Source organism: Vicugna pacos, chromosome 5, assembly GCF_048564905.1.
Source record: "Vicugna pacos chromosome 5, VicPac4, whole genome shotgun sequence".
Classification (NCBI taxonomy): domain Eukaryota; kingdom Metazoa; phylum Chordata; class Mammalia; order Artiodactyla; family Camelidae; genus Vicugna; species Vicugna pacos.
Window position 1 is genome coordinate 36,930,704 of NC_132991.1, and position 22,372 is coordinate 36,953,075.

General features: G+C 37.7%; 1 protein-coding gene across 1 annotated transcript; it reads right to left on the reverse strand.

Moving 5' to 3' along the window:
* Nucleotides 1–6,949: 6,949 nt before the first annotated feature.
* GCG (glucagon) lies at nt 6,950–16,156 on the reverse strand. Its single transcript, XM_006196218.3, has 6 exons — nt 16,044–16,156; nt 12,973–13,073; nt 11,344–11,505; nt 9,557–9,694; nt 8,100–8,243; nt 6,950–7,441 (listed from the first exon to the last, which is right to left on the reverse strand). The coding sequence occupies exons 2-6, from the start codon at nt 13,062–13,064 to the stop codon at nt 7,435–7,437; spliced, it is 543 nt and encodes a 180-aa protein (XP_006196280.1). The 5' UTR covers nt 13,065–13,073; nt 16,044–16,156; the 3' UTR covers nt 6,950–7,434.
* Nucleotides 16,157–22,372: the final 6,216 nt, after the last annotated feature.

Here is a 22,372-nt window from a genome sequence, read left to right on the forward strand (position 1 = left end):
TTAGTTTCCAGCAAAGTTATGGTTTAAACTCATATTCTGCCCTGTGGAAGTCCCTGAAATCGTATTCTTAGGTCATTTTTTTTCTTTTGGTACCTGCAGAATTAGACGCGTTAGGTTTGAAAGGGTGCTATTTCATCTCTGTGCCCTCGTCTCCCTCTTTCTTCTCTCTATTTGAAAGAGAAGAGTGTGCAATTTCATTTTGATACCAGCCTTTCCCAACTCTGCTTTCCATGCGGTCTGCCCAGGCTGGGAGGGAGGAGATACACAATTTGTTCCTAAGGCATCTCATCTTAACAAACCAACCAATAAATATTCAATCAAGCCATAACCACCCCTTGGTTCTACTAACCAGCCTTCTCCCTCCTCCCTTTTCCATGTGAAAAATTATTAGGTTTTCTCCATTTGATATAAAACATTATGCAAACATAGCATCAAGTCCCACCCCTCTTCCAACCATACTGTTCCTATGTCCTTCTTATGTATCAGCTTCACAGCAGTCCCTACTCCTTTTCTTTTGGGCAAAACTTGAAAGCCCACAGTGGTCCATACTTGTTATCTGCACACACCCCCCTTTTCTTGTCTCTTCTTGGTCCACTATAGTTCAGTTGTTCCATCACTCCTTTGTGGGGCAAGTTATAGTGGATTCTCGTGTGGTTGGGTGGGTGTAGAAGTCAAATGGACGTCTTTTCTATGTCCCAGCTAAACCAACTGGCTTCCCTCCAACCCTGAAAACCTGCTCCTCTACCCGTACGCACCCTTCAGGGAGTAACACCACCTCGACATCAACTCAGAAATCTAGGAAGCAGCCTCTGCTCTGCCTTCTCCTAGTCAGGCCACCTCCTTCGTATTTTGTCTGCATCTCTGTTCTTTTCACTCTCAGTTTGTCAATTCAAGTCGTCATCCTTTCTCAACTGAATTACTGAAATACTCTCCAAACTGCTGCTTTCCTCCAATCTTTAAAGTTGTTTTATGAAATGAACAAGTTCATTCTGGGTAAAAGAAGAAATAAGAAAAGAGAGGAGACTGCTCATGTGTAGGAGACATAGACACCTGTGTCCAAATCTAAGGACATCCAGGGCAGTAAGAGGGCCCAAGGAAGAATGGGAGAAAATAATGAAAGGAATTGAAATGAGAGAAGATGGGCTGAAATGCGAAGGTCACGGTGACTGCTCTAAAACACCTGTGAGCTAGTGTGCTCTGGACACGCCCATCTCCTGGGCTATTATGGCCTAATTTGGCATGAGTAGATGAAATATAGTCTATTTAAGCATATATTATGCAATGAGAGTTGTTAAGATGATGAGAGAAGCTGAGTTTATAAACTGTAACCAGAATCACCAGCCATGGCTATCACATAATGAATTATTATTATCATTATTAATTTTATCATTATTTATTATTATGGGTATTTTACTGGGAAGTTGGAACACAATAGCTTTTTCTTCTCGTTCTCCTTCAGTATCTTCATTTCATCTCTCATTTATTATGACACTTTAAAGACATTCAAGCAGATATGCAGACTAATGAAACAAACATCCATGTACTCACCACCAACCTTAAAACATCAGCTTCCAAATACCATGACAACTGGAGCACTGTGCTCAGTCCCTACTTCTCCTCCCCAGCTCCCAACTGGAGGTAACCCACCCACTCTTCTGAAACTGGCATTCTTTCATTCCCATGTGTATTTACTTTAAATGTCCAAATTACAACAGCTCTCACTCAACTAATGTAGCATCTCAGCCACATCACCCAATTGCTGAAGATAAAAACTCAGGAGTAATCCCTGATTCAACACTTTTTCTCATCCTGTGACCTGATGCTGTGGGCTGCAACCCTGTGGAGTAGCAGTAGCGCACTGTTCTTCCCAAGTCCAAGTTCAGCGTGAGGTTGGCCATGGTGGGAGTCCGCACACCTTTAACACTGGTGTGATAACCGTGGCCCAGAACGGGTCATCAAACACTAACCAGCACATTACTGCTCGTCTCCAAGGTGGCAGTTTGTGGTGTGGAGGAGGTGCCAGCAGGGGCGCAGGGAATAAGGAGGGGAGCGGGTCTCTCAAGGATGCATCCGGGCGAGGAAAGGCTGTAGTCTAGTACACTGAGCAGGGGACGCAGCAGCAAGAGCTCCCTGACTTTGGGATCTAACCGGTCAAGCTAGGGGTGTCTCAGGGAAGCGCCCTATCATGGCTAGTATGGTTTAGAACCCATCGTTTGTCTTGCCATCAGGTGAAACGATGCCTAGTGCTGCCAGGCAGTCGGCAGGGAACTTCCGGTTTTGCAAGTGTTTTGATAGTGGCAAGGCTCGCAAGGCAAGCAGTTAGCTACTTCAGAAAATGAGTATTCTGCAGGGTCCTCAGGGCTGATCAAGTGGAGGCATTTTTGCACTCGGCCTCCAGAGTGATTGTCACCACAGCCATTTCCCTCCTGGTGGGGAGGCGATGCGGGGAAGGGGGGATCCCAATGTCAAGCGAGGCTGAGGTGTGACTGAGGTGCTGTCTTCCCCGACGGTGAGCTCTCGGCTGGACAACCTCCTCTGAGGCACTGGCATCCTGGGGGCGGTGGAGGCCGGCTCGGCTCCGGGAAGGTGACCCTCCCGGGCGGAGCCCCTTGAAGGAGTGGCTGACTGGTGTCAAATTCTGAGCGCATACAAGAATAAACAAATGGGACCTAATGAAACTTACAAGCTTCTGCAGAGCAAAGGAAACCAGAAATAAAACAAGAAGAAAACCTACGGAATGGGAGAAAATTTTTGCAAGTGAAACCGACAAAGGCTTGATCTCCAAAATATATAAGCAGCTCATACGACTCAATAAGGAAAAAATAAACAACCCAATCCAAAAATGGGCAGAAGACCTAAACAAGCAACTCTCCAAGGAAGACATACAAATGATCAAAAAGCACATGAAAAAATGTTCAGTATCACTAATTATCAGAGAAATGCAAATCAAAACTACAATGAGGTATCAACTCACACCAGTCAGAATGGCCGTCATTCAAAAATCCAAAAATGACAAATGTTGGAGAGGCTGTGGAGAAAGGGGAACCCTCCTACACTGCTGGTGGGAATGCAGTTTGGTGCAGCCACTATGGAAAACAGTGTGGAGATTCCTCAAAAGACTAGGAATAGACTTACCATATGACCCAGGAATCCCACTCCTGGGCTTGTACCCAGAAGGAAATCTACTTCAGGACGACACCTGCACCCCAATGTTCATAGCAGCACTATTTACAATAGCCAAAACATGGAAACAACCTAAATGTCCATCAACAGGTGACTGGATAAAGAAGAAGTGGTATATTTATACAATGGAATACTACTCAGCCATAAAAACTGACAACATAATGCCATTTGCAGCAACATGGATGCTCCTAGAGAATATCATTCTAAGTGAAGTAAGCCAGAAAGAGAAAAAAAAAATACCATATGAGATCGCTCATATGTGGAATCTAAAAAACAAAAACAAACAAACAAACAAAAACAAAGCATAAATACAGGACAGAAATAGACTCATGGACAGAGAATACAGACTTGTGGTGACCAGGGTGGGGGGCGGGGTAGAGGGTGGGAAGGGATAGACTGGGATTTCAAAATTGTAGAATAGATAAACAAGATTACACTGTATAGCACAGGGAAATACACACAAAATGTTATGATAAATCACAGAGAAAAAAATGTGACAATGAGTGTGTATATGTCCATGAATGACTGAAAAATTGTGCTGAACACTGGAATTTGACACAACACTGTAAAATGATTATGAATCAATAAAAAATGTAAAAAAAAAATTCTGAGCGCATAAACTAGAGGCCTGTCTCAGGGTGAGATTATAAGCATAGGAGCTACTGCTTGTTGATTCTTTTAACCAGTATCCCATGGAGAGATATGTGGGGTATTCAGGTTGTTTACAATAATCTATTTCTTTTGATTAATATATAATAGGGTACGTGTAGTTTAGCTTCATAACAAATTGCCAAGTAGTTTTCCCAAGTGGGCATCCATCCCATTTTATAATATTACCCAGAATATATGAAACTTCCAGTGCCGCATTTGTGCCACCATTTAGGTTGCTGGCTTTTGCAAACTTGATATAAATGTGCAATGCATTATTTCCATTTTATTAAATTTTTATATGCAGCATGTGTGGAGATAAGGAGAATTTTTTTTCTTTTTAGACCTCCTTAATATGGTGTATTACATTAATAGATTTTTCTAATATGGAACCACCCTTGATAATTTTGGAATAAAGTTGCACTTGATCATAGTGTATTAATATTTTTAATATGCTGTTGAATTCTATTTGCTGGGATTTTTTTTTTAGGATTTTAAGATAAATTTCATGAATGAAATTAGTTCATAATTTTCTCTTTTTCTTCTATCTTTATCAAGTTTAGGCATTGACGTTGCACTCACTTTATAAAAAGAATGAGGACATTCATCCCCCTTTCTCCCCTTAGCCTCTAGAATAATTTATCAAGCATCATAATCACTCACTTCTTTGAAAGTTTGATGGATGTTCCATGCAAAACCTTATGGATCTAGTGCCTTTTTTTAAGATGATTCTTTGATACTTTCCTTCATTTCTTCTGTGGAAATTGATTTATTTAAGCTTTTAGAAAAATCTCTACTAGTGCCAATTTTTTAAAATTACATTTTATTTAAAATTTTGTCTATCTCTTCTAGGTTTTCAAATATATTTTATGCTAACAAATCTTAGACAGTTTCAATCGTCTGACATTTGTTTTAATTTCACCTGTTTCAATGATTGTTTCCCAACTCACTTTATTTTACATATTGTTGCTTCCTCCAGTCCTTGTTTGTACTGTAATATTTCTTTTATATATTGCTAGATTTGACTCACTGATGTTTTGTATGGGATTTTTTTTTACTGATGGTCATGAATCAGATTGATGTGTTGTTTTCCTTTCCTGTAAAATCTTTGTCAGATTTTGGTATCAAGGTTATCCTGGTCTCATAAAATGAGCTGGGAAATAGTCTTTATTTTCCCCTTATTTTAAAGAGTTTATGTAATATTGGTGTTTTTTCTTCCTTAAATGTTTAGAAGAATTCACCTGTTAAGCCATCTGGGCCTGGAGTTCTTTTCTGGAAAAGTTTTTAAAATAACAGATCCATTTCCATAATAGACAGAGAACTATTGAGATTTTTCTATTATTTGTGTGTATTTTAGTAACATTGTTAAAGGGAATCTGTCCATTTTGACTAACTGTTTAATTTATCAGGCATATAATTTCAAATACCATATTCTTATTATCCTTTTATTGTCTGTAAGATCTTTAGAGGTATCTCCTTTTACTACAGATATTGGTAATTTTTTCTCTTTTTTTTTCCCCCTGATCTTGCTAGGGATTTATTAATTTTATTTATCTAGCCAAAGAATCAACTTTTGGTTTTGCTAATTTTTACTGGTAATTTTTCTCCATTTCATATTTTCTCCTATATTTGTAAAATTTTCTTTCTTCTACATTTTGAAATTTGCTGTCTTTTCCCCCCAGCTTTTTGAGGTAAAATCTTAGGCTATTGATTTCCAAACTTTCTTCTTTTGTAACAGGTGCATTTAAAGCTGTATTTTACCCTTAAATACTGCTTTGGTTATATCTCTGATTTGTATTTATTGTATCTTCATTTTGATAAAATTCAAAAGTATTTCTTGATTCCTTCTATGATTTCTTCTTTGATCCATAGTTTATTTAGGTTTATTGCCTAGTTTCAAGCAGCTGTGATTTTCAAGCTATCTTTTTGTGTTTGATTTCTGTTTTAATTCCACTGTAGTCAGAGAACAGACTCTGAATGATTTCAGTCTTTGGAATTCGTATAATTCTTTGTGTAAGTATTGAGGTTTTCTTTGTGGCCAACTATGTGGTCAATTTTTGTGTACTTTCCATTTCATTTTGGAAAACATGTATCCTGTTTCATAAGAATTCCCAGTTCAGTTTAGAGCTATACAATCTATCTTACTGGTTATGTTGTTTTGGTCTCTGTAGCCTAACTTTTTGCTTCCCTAACTCTATCTTGAGTTAAGAGAGAAGGGTTAAGATTTAATTTTATCAGTATATTTCTGACACTTGCTTCTTAAATCTCGTGTAGTTTCTGCTTTATGAAAACGGTTGATGTGTTATTGGGCGCATACAAATTAACAGCTGTTATAGATCTTCATTATGACTCAGAACACTTAGCATTTTAAAGTGTCCCTCTTTTCCTTAATATTTTTTCCTTTGAGTTTTACCTTCTGCTCTCAAAAGTGCGACCCCTACTTTCTTTTATATTTACATCTGCCTGTTTTAGTTTGTTGTTCACCTTAAACCTTCACAATGGTATGTGTTTATTGTATCTCAATAATAAAAAGGAGAGAAAAAGAGTTGGCAGTGCTGTATGCAGCAAAGTCTCTGGCATGGCAATCAGCACTAGACTGGCCCAAGATTCTGGACAATGCAGGACAGGGAGATGAGGGTACAGGTTATAACTGACAAACTTAAATGCCCGCAGGTGACAGGCAAGTAATATGAATAAATAAAATGTGCCAGGGGAAAGTGCCTTCTGTATACATTACCTGCATGTGTGTGAGCATGCACAGATGTGTGTTGTGTGCATTTGTGTGTGTGTGTGTGTGTGTGCATATAGGAGGCACAATAGTGAGCTGAAAAGCATGTGACCCTTCAGAAAGAGGCAGCTGTACTCAGCTCCAGAAAAGATTCATTTGGTGGCTCTCATATTACCTAATGACCTAATTTTTCAAGAGAAGCTAGAAATCAATTATTTTAATATAAAATAACTTGATTTTTCAATATTGGCTCAAAACAATAAAGCACTGTGCCACAATTCAAAACACGAATCCATCTCGGCACCAGATTCGGCTTGTGGGCTACCAGCTTAGGGAGAAGGGGTACTTGGAAGAAGTGGGAGCACAAAGAAGAGAGAAAATAGATGATGGTGAAGAAGCTTGAAAATTTTATTTAAGTCTATCTTTGATATATTGAAAGCTGAGCATTTTTATGACAAAAGTTTTAAGAAGAAAGTTCTCTTTTGTTTCACAACTGTGACTACCAGTCCTTCCTTTATCCTATTATTATAATGCTGATATGTCATGATTGGAGTAATTTATATATACAAATACTATCACAGAAAAACAATTTCTTTGCTAAGTGGAAGCAGGTTGGGGTACTTCATCCAAAATAAGAAAATAAGAGAACTCTGTACTTCCATATTTTAAAGCTCTTATGTTAGCAATATTTTGACAATGGTTTATTCTGTTTATAATCTTTTTGGTTACACAGTATTAAATGAAAATTTATTTATTGGCATGCAAAGCAATATGGCTTTAGAATACACCTCTTAAATTTACAGAACTTAAAATTTCAAACATCCCACATGGCTGGCAGGTGATGTTGTGAAGATGATCTTAAAGCAGTGACATACTTACTTCCTAGAGATAAAAAAAAGAGAGAGTGAGAGAATGATTTAACACAGTATACTATCCAGATGATATAGTTAAATTATCCAGGAAGTATATTAATAATTTATTTTGATAAAAGCTGTTTATCAATCTTTTCCTCTTGTACATCCCTTTATCTTTTGGACTCCAAATATTTACATTCAAAGATGACTTATCCTAAAGTTCCCCTATCAAGAAGTACAAAGAGTATGAATAACTATAAAAAGCAATTATATTCTATCAAAATATGTGGCTAATTTGGGCACTTAAATTTTTACCACTATGGCTATTACATTAAGTATTTAATACCATATATAACTTTCACTTTGTGCTAAAATTTCAACACACATAGCTATTTGCAATGTGACCTTAAGATGTAAATGACTTAACATGTCCATTTTTTATTCATATCTGTCGTCTTAATGCCTTGTCCTTTATTGACATTCAGGACAGATGTTTGGAATAAATGGGTGAATGGATAAAACTGTAATGATCAAAAACAAATATAATAATGTACTCTTTAAAGATTCATAGTTTTGATTGTGCACCAAGAGAGCAAAGACTCTCTTCCCCACATAGGAACAAGCTGGAGCAGTAGGATATCTATGAGAGTTTTGATGATTTTCGGAATGAACTAAAATACAATCACCTGTCAGTAATTTTGGTCTGAAGCAACCAGTTTATAAAGTCCTGGGTGGCAAGATTATCGAGAAGCGTGTTCATCTCATCAGAGAAAGAGCCATCAGCATGTCTGCGTCGGAGTTCTTCAACAATGGTGACTTCTTCTGGGAAACTGAGAAAACGAGGGGTAAAATTAGTACTTGGTTAAACACTTCAAATAAATGCTTACTGATTACCTATCACTGGTAATACACATGAGGGTCATTGAGAAAACAAAACGTTTTTATTTACAGAGGACCTGCCACGAAAAGTCTCATAGAAACTTGCATGTTGGAAAGGGAACGAGGTGGGCAGAAAAGGGCAGAGCTGGGACCTGAAACCAAGCCCTTTCCATATTCCAGCTGCTTCCAAGATTTGAGTGTATTGTCAACACAGAGGTTATTACTGAGTCTAGTAATTTGTTTGTAATTCAGAAAAATATATCCTGTAAAACAAATGATTATCATAACAGCCTTGCCAAGCGTAGTCTTAAGGGATTAAATCTTAGTCTTTATTAGATTTTCTCTTCAACTGGTTTATTTAACAGAATTTTTGGTATCCCTTTGACACACTATAAAATAATCTCAAGAGTAAGTGACTCTTCTACCACTGATTTTGTAAATTTGAGTGTTAATGTTCGAAAAATCAGTGACAATACTCCTTCCCTTTTGTCCTGAGAGTGCTTTAAAGTCTCAGTAAGCTCATTTTAAATCTCACTAAAAATAAAAATAGAACGGAACTTGAATTTCCTGCTTATCATAATTCAAATGTCAATCAAAACGGTCACAAGAAAATGAGATGGTTCCGGGTTGTGTTTGGTTGTGGTAAGATCCAAGAAAGTACCTAAAGGTCTTAGTCTCATTTTCAACTGTGATATTTCAATGGTTGTCTACATGAAAGTTCCACAAAAAATGGGTATGTTGTTAAATATGTGGGTGTTTCCAAGTATCTGTATTTTGAGTGTCATTTCATTAAACATCTTGAGTTTAGTTCCTGTCAGTCTTCATCACATTTTTACCTGGATACTTACTGACATGTAAATATATGTTGATCATGTATGTATATATTTAAAGTCAAACTAAGTTTTCAGCATTATTTCTTCTTTTCCCTTTTCCCTATTTTTCCTGGGACAGTCCTAGTTTATGCTTGTTTTCCTGGTGTAGTTATCAAATCACTCTGTTTATTCTCAAAAGTGTCCTAGATTGACACATTACTACCCTAATTACAACACAACTATAATGGGGGATAAAAAAGTAACCTGTCCAACCCTATTATTAATACCTGCTACCTAAGATAAAACAGACAAGAGTTTTGTAAACCGCGATTTCCTCTCTTGTGGGACTCTACTAATTGCCTCTGTAATGCAGATCCATATATAGATAACTGTAGTCTAAGTTTTCAGCATCAAGCAAGAAAAAAAAGTTAAATAAGAATATACAGACTTACTCTCGCCTTCCTCGGCCTTTCACCAGCCAAGCAATGAATTCCTTGGCAGCTTGGCCTTCCAAATAAGAACTTACATCACTGGTAAAGGTCCCTTCAGCATGTCTCTCAAATTCATCATGACGTTTGGCAATGTTATTCCTGAAAGCAATGTGAAAGTCAAGTTGAAGATCTGTCTCTTTAGCAATATGGTTCTCACCTATAAGCCGTGGCAGCTTCGGGTTCGAGATTCTGTGTAGAAGGGGCTAGGGAGATTGGAGAGATGAGGGTGGAGGAGGGGGCTCATCTTGAAGCTCCATTAATTATCTGGAGTGAGGTTGATGGGAGATGGCTAATAACAGGTAAGGGGGCTAAGTCCCCTCACTCCCCCAGTGACTCATTTTCGCCTCCCCTGCTTATCCAAGTCATTGAATATTAGAGCTGTATTTACTTCCGTCTCAACGTGTGCGGATTCCCCAGTGTGCTCTGCTATTCACCAACAAAGCAGCTGGGGCCAGAGTTAGTTCATTGGTACAAGGGGAAGCAAAGGAGCATCTCAACATGTCATCAGAAAGACCACACGATAATGGATCAAAGGAAACATGTGATGGGTGAGCAATGAGGAAAGCTAAGAAGATGACCCCTTGTCATCCTCAAGTGTGTGCAGAGTGCTCTGTGGAGGTTGATCAGCTGCTCTCAGTCTCCACGGCACATATGACCCTGAGAGGTTTCATCTTAAACACAACAGAAACCGCCTGAGAGCTAGGATTGTTTTACGTTAGTTTACTAGGATGTGGCATTCTCTTTCTAGGAATGAAGACAGCTGGGATTTTTTCAAACATGTGATTTCTCACATTTCACCAATGGCTCCGTTTGTAAACTTAACAAAGGTTTCTCCCAGTGTCTTCTCTGACCACAACTGCCATCTTCCCTGTAGTCGTGCCCTCCAGTTTAAGACTTTTTGGTCAATGCTCTGTCTCTTTCTTCCTGCTGGCTCGTGTCTCTCACTCACTCACTCTCTCTCTCTCTCTCCCCCTTCTCCATTCTATCCAGACAAATCTATGCCCTTTTCCTGATTTTTAGATTCCTTCAGCTACTTTGCATGCATAACTCCCTTCCCCTTGTGGGCCACCCTCCAAAGAAATTGTGAAATTCCACCATCCCTGTGAACCCTTGCAGCTGATTTCCTCCAGTAGCCTAGATGCAGCAGAACCCCCAACACTGCCAAAGGAGGTCCGACGTTAAAATGTATGTCTTACGATGGGCTTGTGTTCTTATTTGCCTTCTTCTCTCTTTGTGCTGTGCAGCTAGGCTGTAATTTTAAATGTGTATCTTGGATTGTATTCTACAAGAAAAAGACTGCATCTGTTTCCATTCCTAACCATGATTAACTTGGCTAGAGGATACTTTAAATGTGATCACAGTCATGAGTTTGAACCTTACAAGGGAATGTTGAATTCACTCTTATCTTTTGGTTAGAAATTAGATTCCTAACTTTGCAGGTTCACAAAAGTCGGCTTTCAATTTTTAAAGGCAAATAGGCGAGAGAGTGAATATTGCTAAGACCACAGCTGGGAAAATAATTTAAAGCCTATGTCCCATTGGAGGACGGGTAAGAGTTTTGGAGGCGCAAGGGGTGGGGCATTCACAGGCATAATGGATAACATCATCAACCTGGAAAATCATCACAGATGAAAGAGCTTATGGGCACTATTTGATATGCACTTTAACTGAGGAAAGTCAGGAGGAATTTTAGACATATTGAAGGAGCACATTTGTATGCAAAGGTCTGATCAGGGTCAGACTCTTACTTGTTCCTCTTGGTGTTCATCAACCACTGCACAAAATCCTGGGCACGCCTGGAGTCCAGATACTTGCTGTAGTCACTGGTGAACGTGCCCTGCGAATGGCGCTTGTCTTCATTCATCAGATCCGAATCATTGAGTGGATCAGTCTGGGGAGCCGGGAATGATCTGTGAAGAACAGTGATTGGTGCAACTAAATCTCTCAAGAATAGATTCATTTGAGAAGCATCTCTCTGCAAAGTACAAAACCACATGAAGCTGGAAAGCAGGTACTTTCAATATTTCAGTTGGCAGTTCGGAAAGACCTTATTCTGGTAAAACTCATGGTTTTACCAGAGTTAAGTACATCCTGATTCAGAAATCTAGCAATTGATCTTTCAACTGGCTGCTGCTGCTTCTTTTTTTTTTTTTTCTGAAATAGGATTAAGTAAATCTGTTTTCAACGAATTCATGTACTCATAATTATGCTAATAATTCCAGAAGAGAGCAATGCCTTGAATATTTTAAAAGAGTGAAGAATCCCAAATCATTTTTGTTTGGGCAGCAGATTTATGTTCCAAATTTAGTTTTGCATATATTAATATAAAAAAATAGCTCCATTACCTACTTATGTGGTAGCTAATGGTGGAAGAAAGACAATTAAAAGTTCAAAGGAAGATAAGAAGAAGCCCACTAATTTAAAACTGGGTCATGAATAATCTGCATGCCAGTAATCAACAGTTGGTTGGCATGGCTATATGGGGAAATATTCAATATGATTAAGGCTCAGAAATAGAAGTGAGATACTATTTTTACCTGTCAAATTAGCAAGGATTAACTACTGGGGAGGATATTGTGAGAGGAGTATTTCTATAACGCTGATGAGAGTGTATATGTGTAGGACTTTTCTGGAAAGCAAATTGGCAAGATATAATAAAAAGTTTAAACTCATTTAAACTCTTTGACACAATAATTTTACTACTATAAATCAGTCCTCTGAAAATAGTAAGAAATGTAGGAAAAAATGTTATTTGCAGCATTCTTTGTGTGAAAATTTGAAGAACTCTTAAGTAGTCAATAGAGGAGGAATATCTAAATAAATATTATACATTTATGAGATGGAATAGTGTGCAGCCATTAAATAGCATATATTTAATAGATATTTGCAATGATGTAAGAAAAAGCTAACAATACAATACCAAGAGGAAAAGCATAATACGAAGCTGTAAATGATCTGAGATATATTTACATACAGTACACTCATATTTTCTGTCATGAACCTGTAGGACTTTTACAATTAGCAGGAAAAAAATGTTATTTTTTAAAAGGAATTAAAAAAGGAAAAGTTGGTGTGAATAATTAACATGATCTACTATGCAGTGCAAGTAATAAATGGATGGGGTAAGATCAGCTGAAGATTTCAAAGAGATGTAATTTCCTCTGTAACATATTTTTCAACATTGGCCACCCCTTTGGTTATGAAACAACATACTCTGATCTATACTCTAGAAAAGCCTTTATCGCAATGATACTTTAAACATTTGAAAATTATGCATAGTATTTATTCTAAATCACTGAGACCTATTCACTAATCACAGTTATCTTGGACTGTATTCTAACCATAGTGCTGTTAGTTCAAGTCTGAAGATTTAATACCTGGATTTCTCCTCTGTGTCCTGAAGGGAACGTTGCCAGCTGCCTTGCACCAGCATTACAAACAATCCAGCCACAAAGTAAATGCTTTTCATTATTGCTGCCTGTCGGAACACAGAGTCAGGGGTTGGGGAGAGGGATAAAGACACTTAACCATATTTAAACATGTCAAGCAAAATTAGTTCAATTTTGATTAAGTACTATAAATAGAAAGAAAAAGCTAGTCATCAATTTTATTCTGATTTTATTTCTAACTTAATTTCAAATATTAGATGATATTTTTCCTGCAGATTTTTTTTTTGGTGGCAAAAAAGAATACAAAAGATGTTTAGCAGCACTGTGAAACTTTTTCATTAGTGTGGGATACTTCTGTTAATGATTAGAAGGCTCATTTCCAGACTTGAAATTAAAAACGTCCAAGATAAACATTGAAAATCCCCACTGTAGATGATCTGCTACATATGGTTAGCTTGAATGGCACTTTATCCATAATGCCACCCCCTTCCCTATCAGTCTGGCTTTCAATTAATAGTCCTTCACTTCCCAGCATTTACATTATACTGCATTTCAACCATCTTAAAGCAGCCTCAGGCTACAACTTGGCATACCAGCTGTCGGTTCAGATGTATTATTCATTTATATTTTAAATAGTGTAACTTGGTCTAGACTTTGTAATTATAAAGCGGCCAACAGATTTGAGGTATTTTAGGGTGCTTTGACCTGTTCTAAATTAAAGGGAAAAAAATCATTTTAAAGACAAGCAATTTGCAACCAGAACTAATGCTTCTGGCAACTTGAATGATCACAACTGAAAAACTAAGAGATCACTGTCATAAAGAAAATTAAAGCTCGCTTTTGAAGTCTCGGAAGTCCCCCGTTTGTTTTATAATTGGACTGAGTCCAGGACATCATTCACTTCTAGCGACACCCTAGACCAGGTTGCGCGGTGCGCCTGATCACTTGTCCTCACGTCATAAGCAGATGCCCCGTGAAGCCACGGGATGCTAAGGACATGATGGTGCAGTGTGGATGCAGCAGGGCAGGACCAACATGAATGTGAGGCAGAATGTCCCCACAGGGTGAGCACCTCTATTTTCTGAATGAAAACCTCAAGTCCAGTATTTGTCACGGACTTTTCTCTGCTGCTTTCAAATCTTACCATGTTTACTTTGAGAAGTGGGGATTTCAATCCAAGTTTGATTATGCTTACCCATAAAAAATTTGAATGAGTATTTTTAGCAAATGGCATTTGGTTTGAAACAAGTATTTTCCAAATATTATCATTTTAAACTATCAATCTTTTCTCTAACATCTTAGTCATAATTACTATCTATCCTTGGCACTAAAACACAGAGACTCTGACACCTGCAGTGGTAATTTCTTTTCTTTGAAATACGAAGTCTTTTTAGATTAGGTGGTCAATTAGACAAAGCAACACAATAGGCACTACATATTCATCCTTCTTCATTCATCAATGTTAAATTACTCATTTGGCATCTTGCTATGTTTCATTTTATCCAGTTGGCAAACTTTGGAAACCTTGCCAAATGTATAGGCAGGGTCTTCTGATTATAATTCTTACTTATTAATTCATGCTTTTAGAAACTTCAAAAAATTAAAGCAACCATTTCTTTTTAGGATGACATCACTCTTGGAAAGTTAATTTAGAACTAAATAATTCCTTCCATGCAACGTCCCTAAACGGCTTGCAACATCTTCTATTATGTTCTACAGAGGCAGATACGGAGCAGGTGGTTTTTTGCCGCTGTGGGAAGAAGAAACAACCACGCAGAAGTGAATGTTCAAAGTCCTCTCCAGGCAGTAAAATGACCTCTACTGAAAGAAGAGACTGATTTTTAAAATTTCCCTTGTTCATTATGTAAAAGTCTAAGGAATTGCGAAAAATTTAAGAACAAGGTTGGTTGGTTGAATACCCCTACTGAGAAAGCAAATATTTGTGTTATTTTAGTGTCAAAATCTTATTTAATAAGAGAAAAATTTCCAGTTACTTCCTTACCTCTGCTTTAGAAAGCCTGAGGAAAGAATCTGCAGTTCTGTAAGAACGTTACACGTCCACTCAAATTTAAAAGGAAATACGGTACCAAGAGCATTTCCTGAGTAGAAAGTCTTTTGGAAAGATTGATTTTTGACATAGGCAAGGTGACATATATTATCTCCCTAAATATATTGGTGTTGTAGGTTATTTCCTCTCACAGGTCCTTGGTATGTGTGAAAAAAACACATCACATAATCATTTACTCCATTGAGGATCTCCATAAAATTGTTCTTTGTCCTTAAGAGCTTAAATAGGTAATTTAGAACATCTGATTTTTTTCCTAAAGAGATTTACTACAATTTCATTTCAGAATGTGGACACTTTAGATATTTTATTTATTACTACTGGTCCTCAATACATAGTAAATAATTATGAATCTCTGGCTCTACTCAGTTCCATCCACAGAATTTCCAGTAATTGATGATATTTTTTCTCAGCACTGAATATGCTATGTCTTATTTACAAAGAGCTGATTTCATGGGCTTTGAGTTTTTGATAGACTTATCAGAAATTTGAATATTTGAACGATGATGTGGATTCTGCTCTTTTTGAAAAACATACGTTTTCATTGATAAGGAGCAACTGCTGTTATAGCATCTCTAATGGACACATACATTTCTGCTGAAAGGCGCCTTCTGTTCAAAGGCATACACATCTTAACATTTATCAAATCCAAGGAAAAATTTTTATTTTTCAAAACGTTACAACTTATTTTTAAAATGCCGTTGTTATAACAGTTAAATCTTGTGATATGTGCATTGATTTGAATCTTTTTCTTTCTATTTGATATTTTTGCATTGAATTGTTTCTCTAACTCACTTTGCGGCTTTGGTATGTTGAAGTATATGTAAATGCATTTTATATCACTTTTTTCATCTCAATTCTGCCCCGTATTTTAGTAGTAAACTATAAGATGAAAAAACAATATTTCAGTTAATAATACTTTGCCCCCTTAAGAATGCTCAACTTCACCCCAAACAGGATTTACAATCGTATAATCAGTCCATATTAATCTTACCTTCCGACACCAGGATGCGAACAGAACAGGTGGAGAGAGAGCGCGTCCTCTTTTCGGAACTTTGGGTGTGCTGTGCCCTGAGCTCTACAGTTCTGCACCACAGTGCCCTGCCTTTATATACTCTCCAGTGTCGTTTAGCCTCGCAGATATTACGCTGACAATATAAATTTTTCATCTGTAAATAATGGGGTTTGTTACAAACAATTTCACTCGCCCACTCACTTTGCTCATCTGCATTTTATGCTTATATTGGGTGAGACCTCAGAGACCAGGAAACTTTTTATTTACTCTGGTGCTTTTTTTTCCCCCGGGGAATGGAAAGAGCAGTTTGGAAAATTCACCTTTCACTCTTGGTCAGGCATGAAAATCACTTAAGTACTCTAAAATGAATTTTGATGCTGAAGCCAAAAAAAACAAACAAACATGAAATTACACAGTCCATGGCTAACCCACTTGGAACAGGGCCTTATTTGAGGGTCTTATAAGCCCTTTTGTTTGCTGTTTAACTGTGATGAATTTATCTTAATATAATAATTAATTCTTGTACCTCGCCAAATAATAAAGTACTCACTCGAAGCGTATGTCTTAAGAATCGTCTCATCTACACTATACAAAATTAATTGCATTGTTTTGGTGGAGAATTTTTAAGAATGTCAGTTAAAACCTAATGTATCCTGTTGTAATATACTGGGTTCAGACAGAAAGGATAAAGCAAAATGAGGATTAAACATCCAAGACAGACAATGCTAATAAGACAGAGTCTAATGTTACTTTTTCCTTCTAATGTATATTTAAAGGCTAACTCTGCTGGTAAGATAGCTGGATACTAATTTACAAAAGAGTAAGTCACTATGTGTCTGGTCGTATTTCCTGAGCTTTGTGATCTGCCAATCAGGACTTCAGTGATCTGTAGGATTTAGCAGCTATGAGTCTGGCCACCTTTGAGAAAGAAGAAAATGAGAAATGATCTGGGCAGACAGCCTGAGGACAGTGTTGGTATGATGAGATTTTAGTCTGGCTGCTGTCAACACGCTGTGTGGCCTCAGTCAAGGCACGTACTCTCTTTATTAAGCCTCAGCTTTCTGATTTGCAAATGAGAGTGTCGGTTAAATGACTCTTCTAAAATAAAAATTTGATTTCATCTGACAAAATCATTGCAACATTTCTCAACTTGATTCCAATATTCTAATATAATCATCTGCACAATGGAGCTTGTACAGAAGTAAGTCATTGAGACAACTGGAGAAACACTCCTGAGGAACTTGAATGGTTTACTTTGTAGACTGGACCCACTCTTGGATGTAGAGCTGCCTAAAGGCCATAAAGATCAGTTCTATGCGAAATTAGGAGACCTCAGGGAGGAGTATTTGGTTTTTTGGTATTTTGGGGGGGGGAGTTGCATTCTTTTTTATTGAAGTATAGTCAGTTTAAAATGTGTCAATTTCTGGTGTGCAGCACAATGTTTCAGTCATACATATACATGTATTTGTTTTCCTACTCTTTTTCATTCTAGGTCACCACAAGATAGAAAGGGGTACTTGTGCTGGACATACCTGATGGTAGACCATCAGTGTAAGCCTTACTATTCAAAGTATGGTCCAAGGACCAGCATTACCTGGGAGCTTGCTAGAAATGCAGACTCTCAGACCCAAACTCAGACTTCCTGAATAATAATCTGCATTTTACCAAGATTCCCAGGCAATTTATAGGCGTACTGAAGTCTGAGAAACAGAATGAAATACCCATCTCGTTTCTTCAGCTTCTCCCTGGTGCTTGCTGGTGTTTTGACCTGAAGATTGCTTTCACCAGCAGAGGGGGATAAAGAGCAGAGAACAGTGGCGCACCTCAGGGCCGTCTGGAGTAACACTGGTACGTATTGTCGTGGCTTGAAAGTGTGGATTCGTTTAATACATAGTCAGATTGTTCTTCCTTCTGGTCTCAGTCCTCATGAGTATATTAGCTATATTTTTATTAAATCGTTTGACATTCAATTCTTTTCTTTTTTTCCCCCCTTTGGCTATTTGAGTAGATGTTTCTTCCTCTCTTCTCTGTCTGTCTGTCCTTTGCAGATGCTACTTGTTCGTGGGAGCAGCCCTAAGAAGGGAGATGTGTGATGTATAGAAGGGCCTTACCCTAGCACCTGGCATCTCAGTAAATGCCCTCTCCCAGAATCTCATTACAAAATTTCTTTCTTTCCCTCTACCCGACTTGCTTTCTATTGTTTCTAAAGTGACTATCCCAAGTTCTTTCAGGAAATGTCCTCTAGTTTCATTTCCAGCCCAGCAACACTGATTCTTGGGGGGAGGGTTCCCAACATCACTAGTGATAAGCATTCTGAGAGTGCAGAAGTAGTAAAAGCCCCACTGCTCTCCTCCCCAGGAAGGGGAAATCAGGCTCCTTAACAAACAGAGCATATTGTCAGAAATTAAGACAAATATCCAGTGCAGCTTGGACTAGTGGATCTTCTTAGAATGACTGTCCCAACACCCATCTCCACCTGGCCTCTAATTCCCATCACTGCAGCTATTCAATTACTTAGACACGAGGCAGGGAACGTGGGGGCCCTGGATCTGTATAACGAGTGTTAAGAAGCTTGTCTGGGAGCAGCGATGTTCTGAGAGATGTTGTTTAGAGTTCTCCACGCAGGCTCATCAGTCTGCACGCGGTGCCTGGTGGTTGCAGGGGGTATGGCCACACAACAGCTATGATATGCGTTCCTTCATGGAGGGTTAGTTTGACCTGATAGAAGTAATATAAAACATGATTATTATATGGAATAGAGTGCAAAAATGTGCATCACATTTTAAGATAAAATAAGTACTTATTCAAAGGTTTCTTGCTTTCTTTATGGTGCTTAGGACCAGGGACAACTCCATGGGCTTACAGACTGTCCGTTGCATGCGGTCACATGCTTGGCTTAATGTTCTACTCTTACCATCTTGAAGTTCTTAAAAATATTTTAACAAGGACTCCATATTTTTGCTTTGCACTTGGCCCTATAAATTATGTAGCAGATTCTGCTTAGGATCTCACTTCATAAAATCATAGGGTTTTACGTCTTTGTTTTCCTCAGCTGTTCAGGATACTTGGGTTGAAATATTCGAGAATGGCAAAGATCCAGGTTCACAGTGCACTCTGGTGGCAAGTCTACGGACAAGGGGAACTCTTCTATTGCTGAGGGGAGTGCAACATGTCACAGTACATTTGGGGGCACAATTTGGCAACTTTAACAAAATTATAAATACCTATAACTCTTGGTCTAGGTAGGCTAAAGCATCATTTTGAAAATTTATCCCATCAATAGTCCTACATAAATAAGTAATGATGTAGGCACCAGTTTCTTTACTGCAGCACTTGCATAATCGTAGCAGGTTGGAACCAATCCCAGAGGCCATCAATAAAGCAGTGTTTAGAAAAAGAATGAGGACTCTCCTTATTCACCAATACGGAAAGATTCTGAAATGTTGTTAGGTGAGAATAGGAAGGTGTATTATGGGTATATAGTAGGTTACCTTTTGTGTTAGAAAAGGGAAGGGAGCATGTATATGTTTATTTATTCATCACTGTGTTTTAAAAAATTGTTTTTTTGGGGGGGGAAAGTTTGCTTGCTTTGTTTTACACTTCAGTTACTGAAGCCTTACAAGGTAATGTAGAGATACAATCTTCTGTACCGAAAATAGACAAGACAGTGCTGTCAATATTAGTGTAATGTAACGTGAGTCTGTACTGGTGGAAATAATTTTTGTTCCTCTTATTATTAAAAAAAAAAGGAAGAATGCATAAGAAATTAATAAAATTAGTTTTACTGCTTACCATGTGGGAGGCAGTGTGGAGCAGTGGGTTAGACAGGAACAGGGTGCAAAGAACACTTCTCAATATGTATTTGTTATGCTGTTTTGATTCTTTTAACCATTTGGTTTAATTATCTATTCAAAACATTAAAAATGCAATTTAAAAGGGGTGAGGGTGTAACCACTCTGAGAAAAGGTTAAACTTTAGAGCTAAATGTACAATGACCCTTTGGCCTAGTACTTCTACATCTAGGTGTTTCACACAAAAGAAATGAAAACACGTAACCACAAAAAGACTTGTACAAAAATATTTACAACAGCTTTATTTACAATAGCTAAAACAGGAAGCAACCGAAACTATCCATAAACATAAGAAAAAACAGACATAAAATGGAATCCTATTGAACAGTAACAAAAAGGAGCCAATAAGTGACACTGGCAGCAGTACCGATGAATCTCACAGACAACAGGCTGAGAGAAAGGAGCTGGACACAGAAAACTACGTGCCGTGTGAGTCCATCCACAGAAGTTGCAGAGGTTAACTAAAACTCAGAACTGGCTAGATAAAACTCAGAACAGTGGTTGTCTCTTAGAAGAGGCGGGAGAGGATAGTCTGGGCGGGGGGGCTTCCTGGGGAGGTGGAAATAGTCTGTATTGTGAAAGGGATCTGTTTTACCAAGGCATGTCCAATTGTCAAAATAGTGAATATTTGATTTGTGATTTCAACTTATGTAAATTTTAACTAAGAGAGATAATGAAAAAGGAGTGTGGGGTGTGGGTGGAGGTGTAAATAATAGAACCTTGGCAGGTTATTGATAATTGTTAGAAAGGGTAATGAGCCACTTTTAAAGTTTCAGCTTTTGGTAGCTCACGGCGAAAAAGAATGTGACAATGAATATATGTATGGTCATATATAACTGAAAAATTGTGCTCTACACTGGAAATTGACACAATGTTGTAAATTGACTATAACCCAATAAAATAAAAATTTTTAAAAAGCTATAAGGAAAAAAGTTTCAACTTTTAAAGTTTCAAAGGCTTTTGTTAAATGACTCTACATTTTTATTACTTATTATTTTTTACATTATTTATATATAAATGTATTTTATATCTTATTATATTATTACTTATTATTTTTAATAACATAGTTATTACTATGAGAGTTTATTATGTGATTCTGCTTACTTTATGCACCTTTGGCATTTTCTGAACTAAAAAGTTAAATTAAAACTATAATAAAATAAGCATAAGGATGGGCCATTAGCACCAGTTAGTTGTTTACTCTGGAAGCTAAAGAGTTTGACCTTTCAGTTACTAAGGATGAGCTGGGTAAAGTAAATGAAGTTCAGAGACACATGGTGGCAACCAAGCTTGGAGGTAAAATGGTAGCACAGGACCAGGCCCGAGTAATGGAAAAACCACTGCACTGAAGGCCAGGGATGACAGCCACCATTCAGAGATAACTGAATAGTGATTGTAGCTCTTTCTCAATCATTTTCAAGGTTTGTCCCGAGGGTATGCCTCCACTCTGTTATGTAAGATTTAATAGTGACCTTAACACTTTGCAGATGAGTTTGAGGTCCATTTTTTTCTCTCAGAGGTAATGCTCTCAACATGCATACTATTCCTAGAGTACTTTTCTGCAAAACAAGGGTCTTCTGGAGATAGGTGTGAGTGTGCAAAAGATCTGTCCTCGCTCCCCACAGAAATTGTGCCTAGCATGTGAGAGAAAAGTTTATAGCAATGCAGATTTTTTTTAGCTTTGAAAAAAAATGCAGAGAGCCATTTAACATTAGCCTTTGCAACTTTAACAATCGAGTACATAGAATGTAATAATCAGATGCCCAACACATCTCCATGAGTGTCTTGATGAGCTCAGGCATCCAGGGGCAATAAAGGAAGAACTTCCAGAGAAGTTCTGAGTTTGCCGGAGGATGCGAGATACATCCTTACTGAGAGATATTTAAGAAACAGTTCGTGACCCTTTCATCTGGAATGATTCCGAGGAAGCCTGCTGGGTGGGGGGAAATTCCGTAATAAGATCGGTGGACAGTCTTCCCGCCCTGAGGCTCTGAGACCTTGCAGACAGCCCAGCTCGCAAGTCTGAGCAGGGGACCATGCGGCATCATGGTTTTGCATACGTCGATTTTATCTTTTGCTGCATCCCTGGTATAATGAGATGTTTAAAATTGTTCTAAGTTTCAGTTGTTATTTTTATTCATAAAGGGAACAAGAAAGGGAAAGAAAACAAAATCACATTTATACAAAGTAATCTTATCTCATAATTTATAATCAGAATTTATATTTATATGTATAAATACATATGTATCATTGAATACATGTGTTATGCTTCTATTTTTCGCATATTGTAGCTATAAAAAACAAACCATATGTCATTACATTTATCCAACCTCTTGCTCATCTGGAAAGACTTTCTTTCCTTCAAGCTTCTAAGTTTTTAATGTGAACCAATTAAAACATTGCAATTTTTCAGAGGCTGCTGTAAAAGGAAGTAACTTTAGCCATTAGAATATTGAA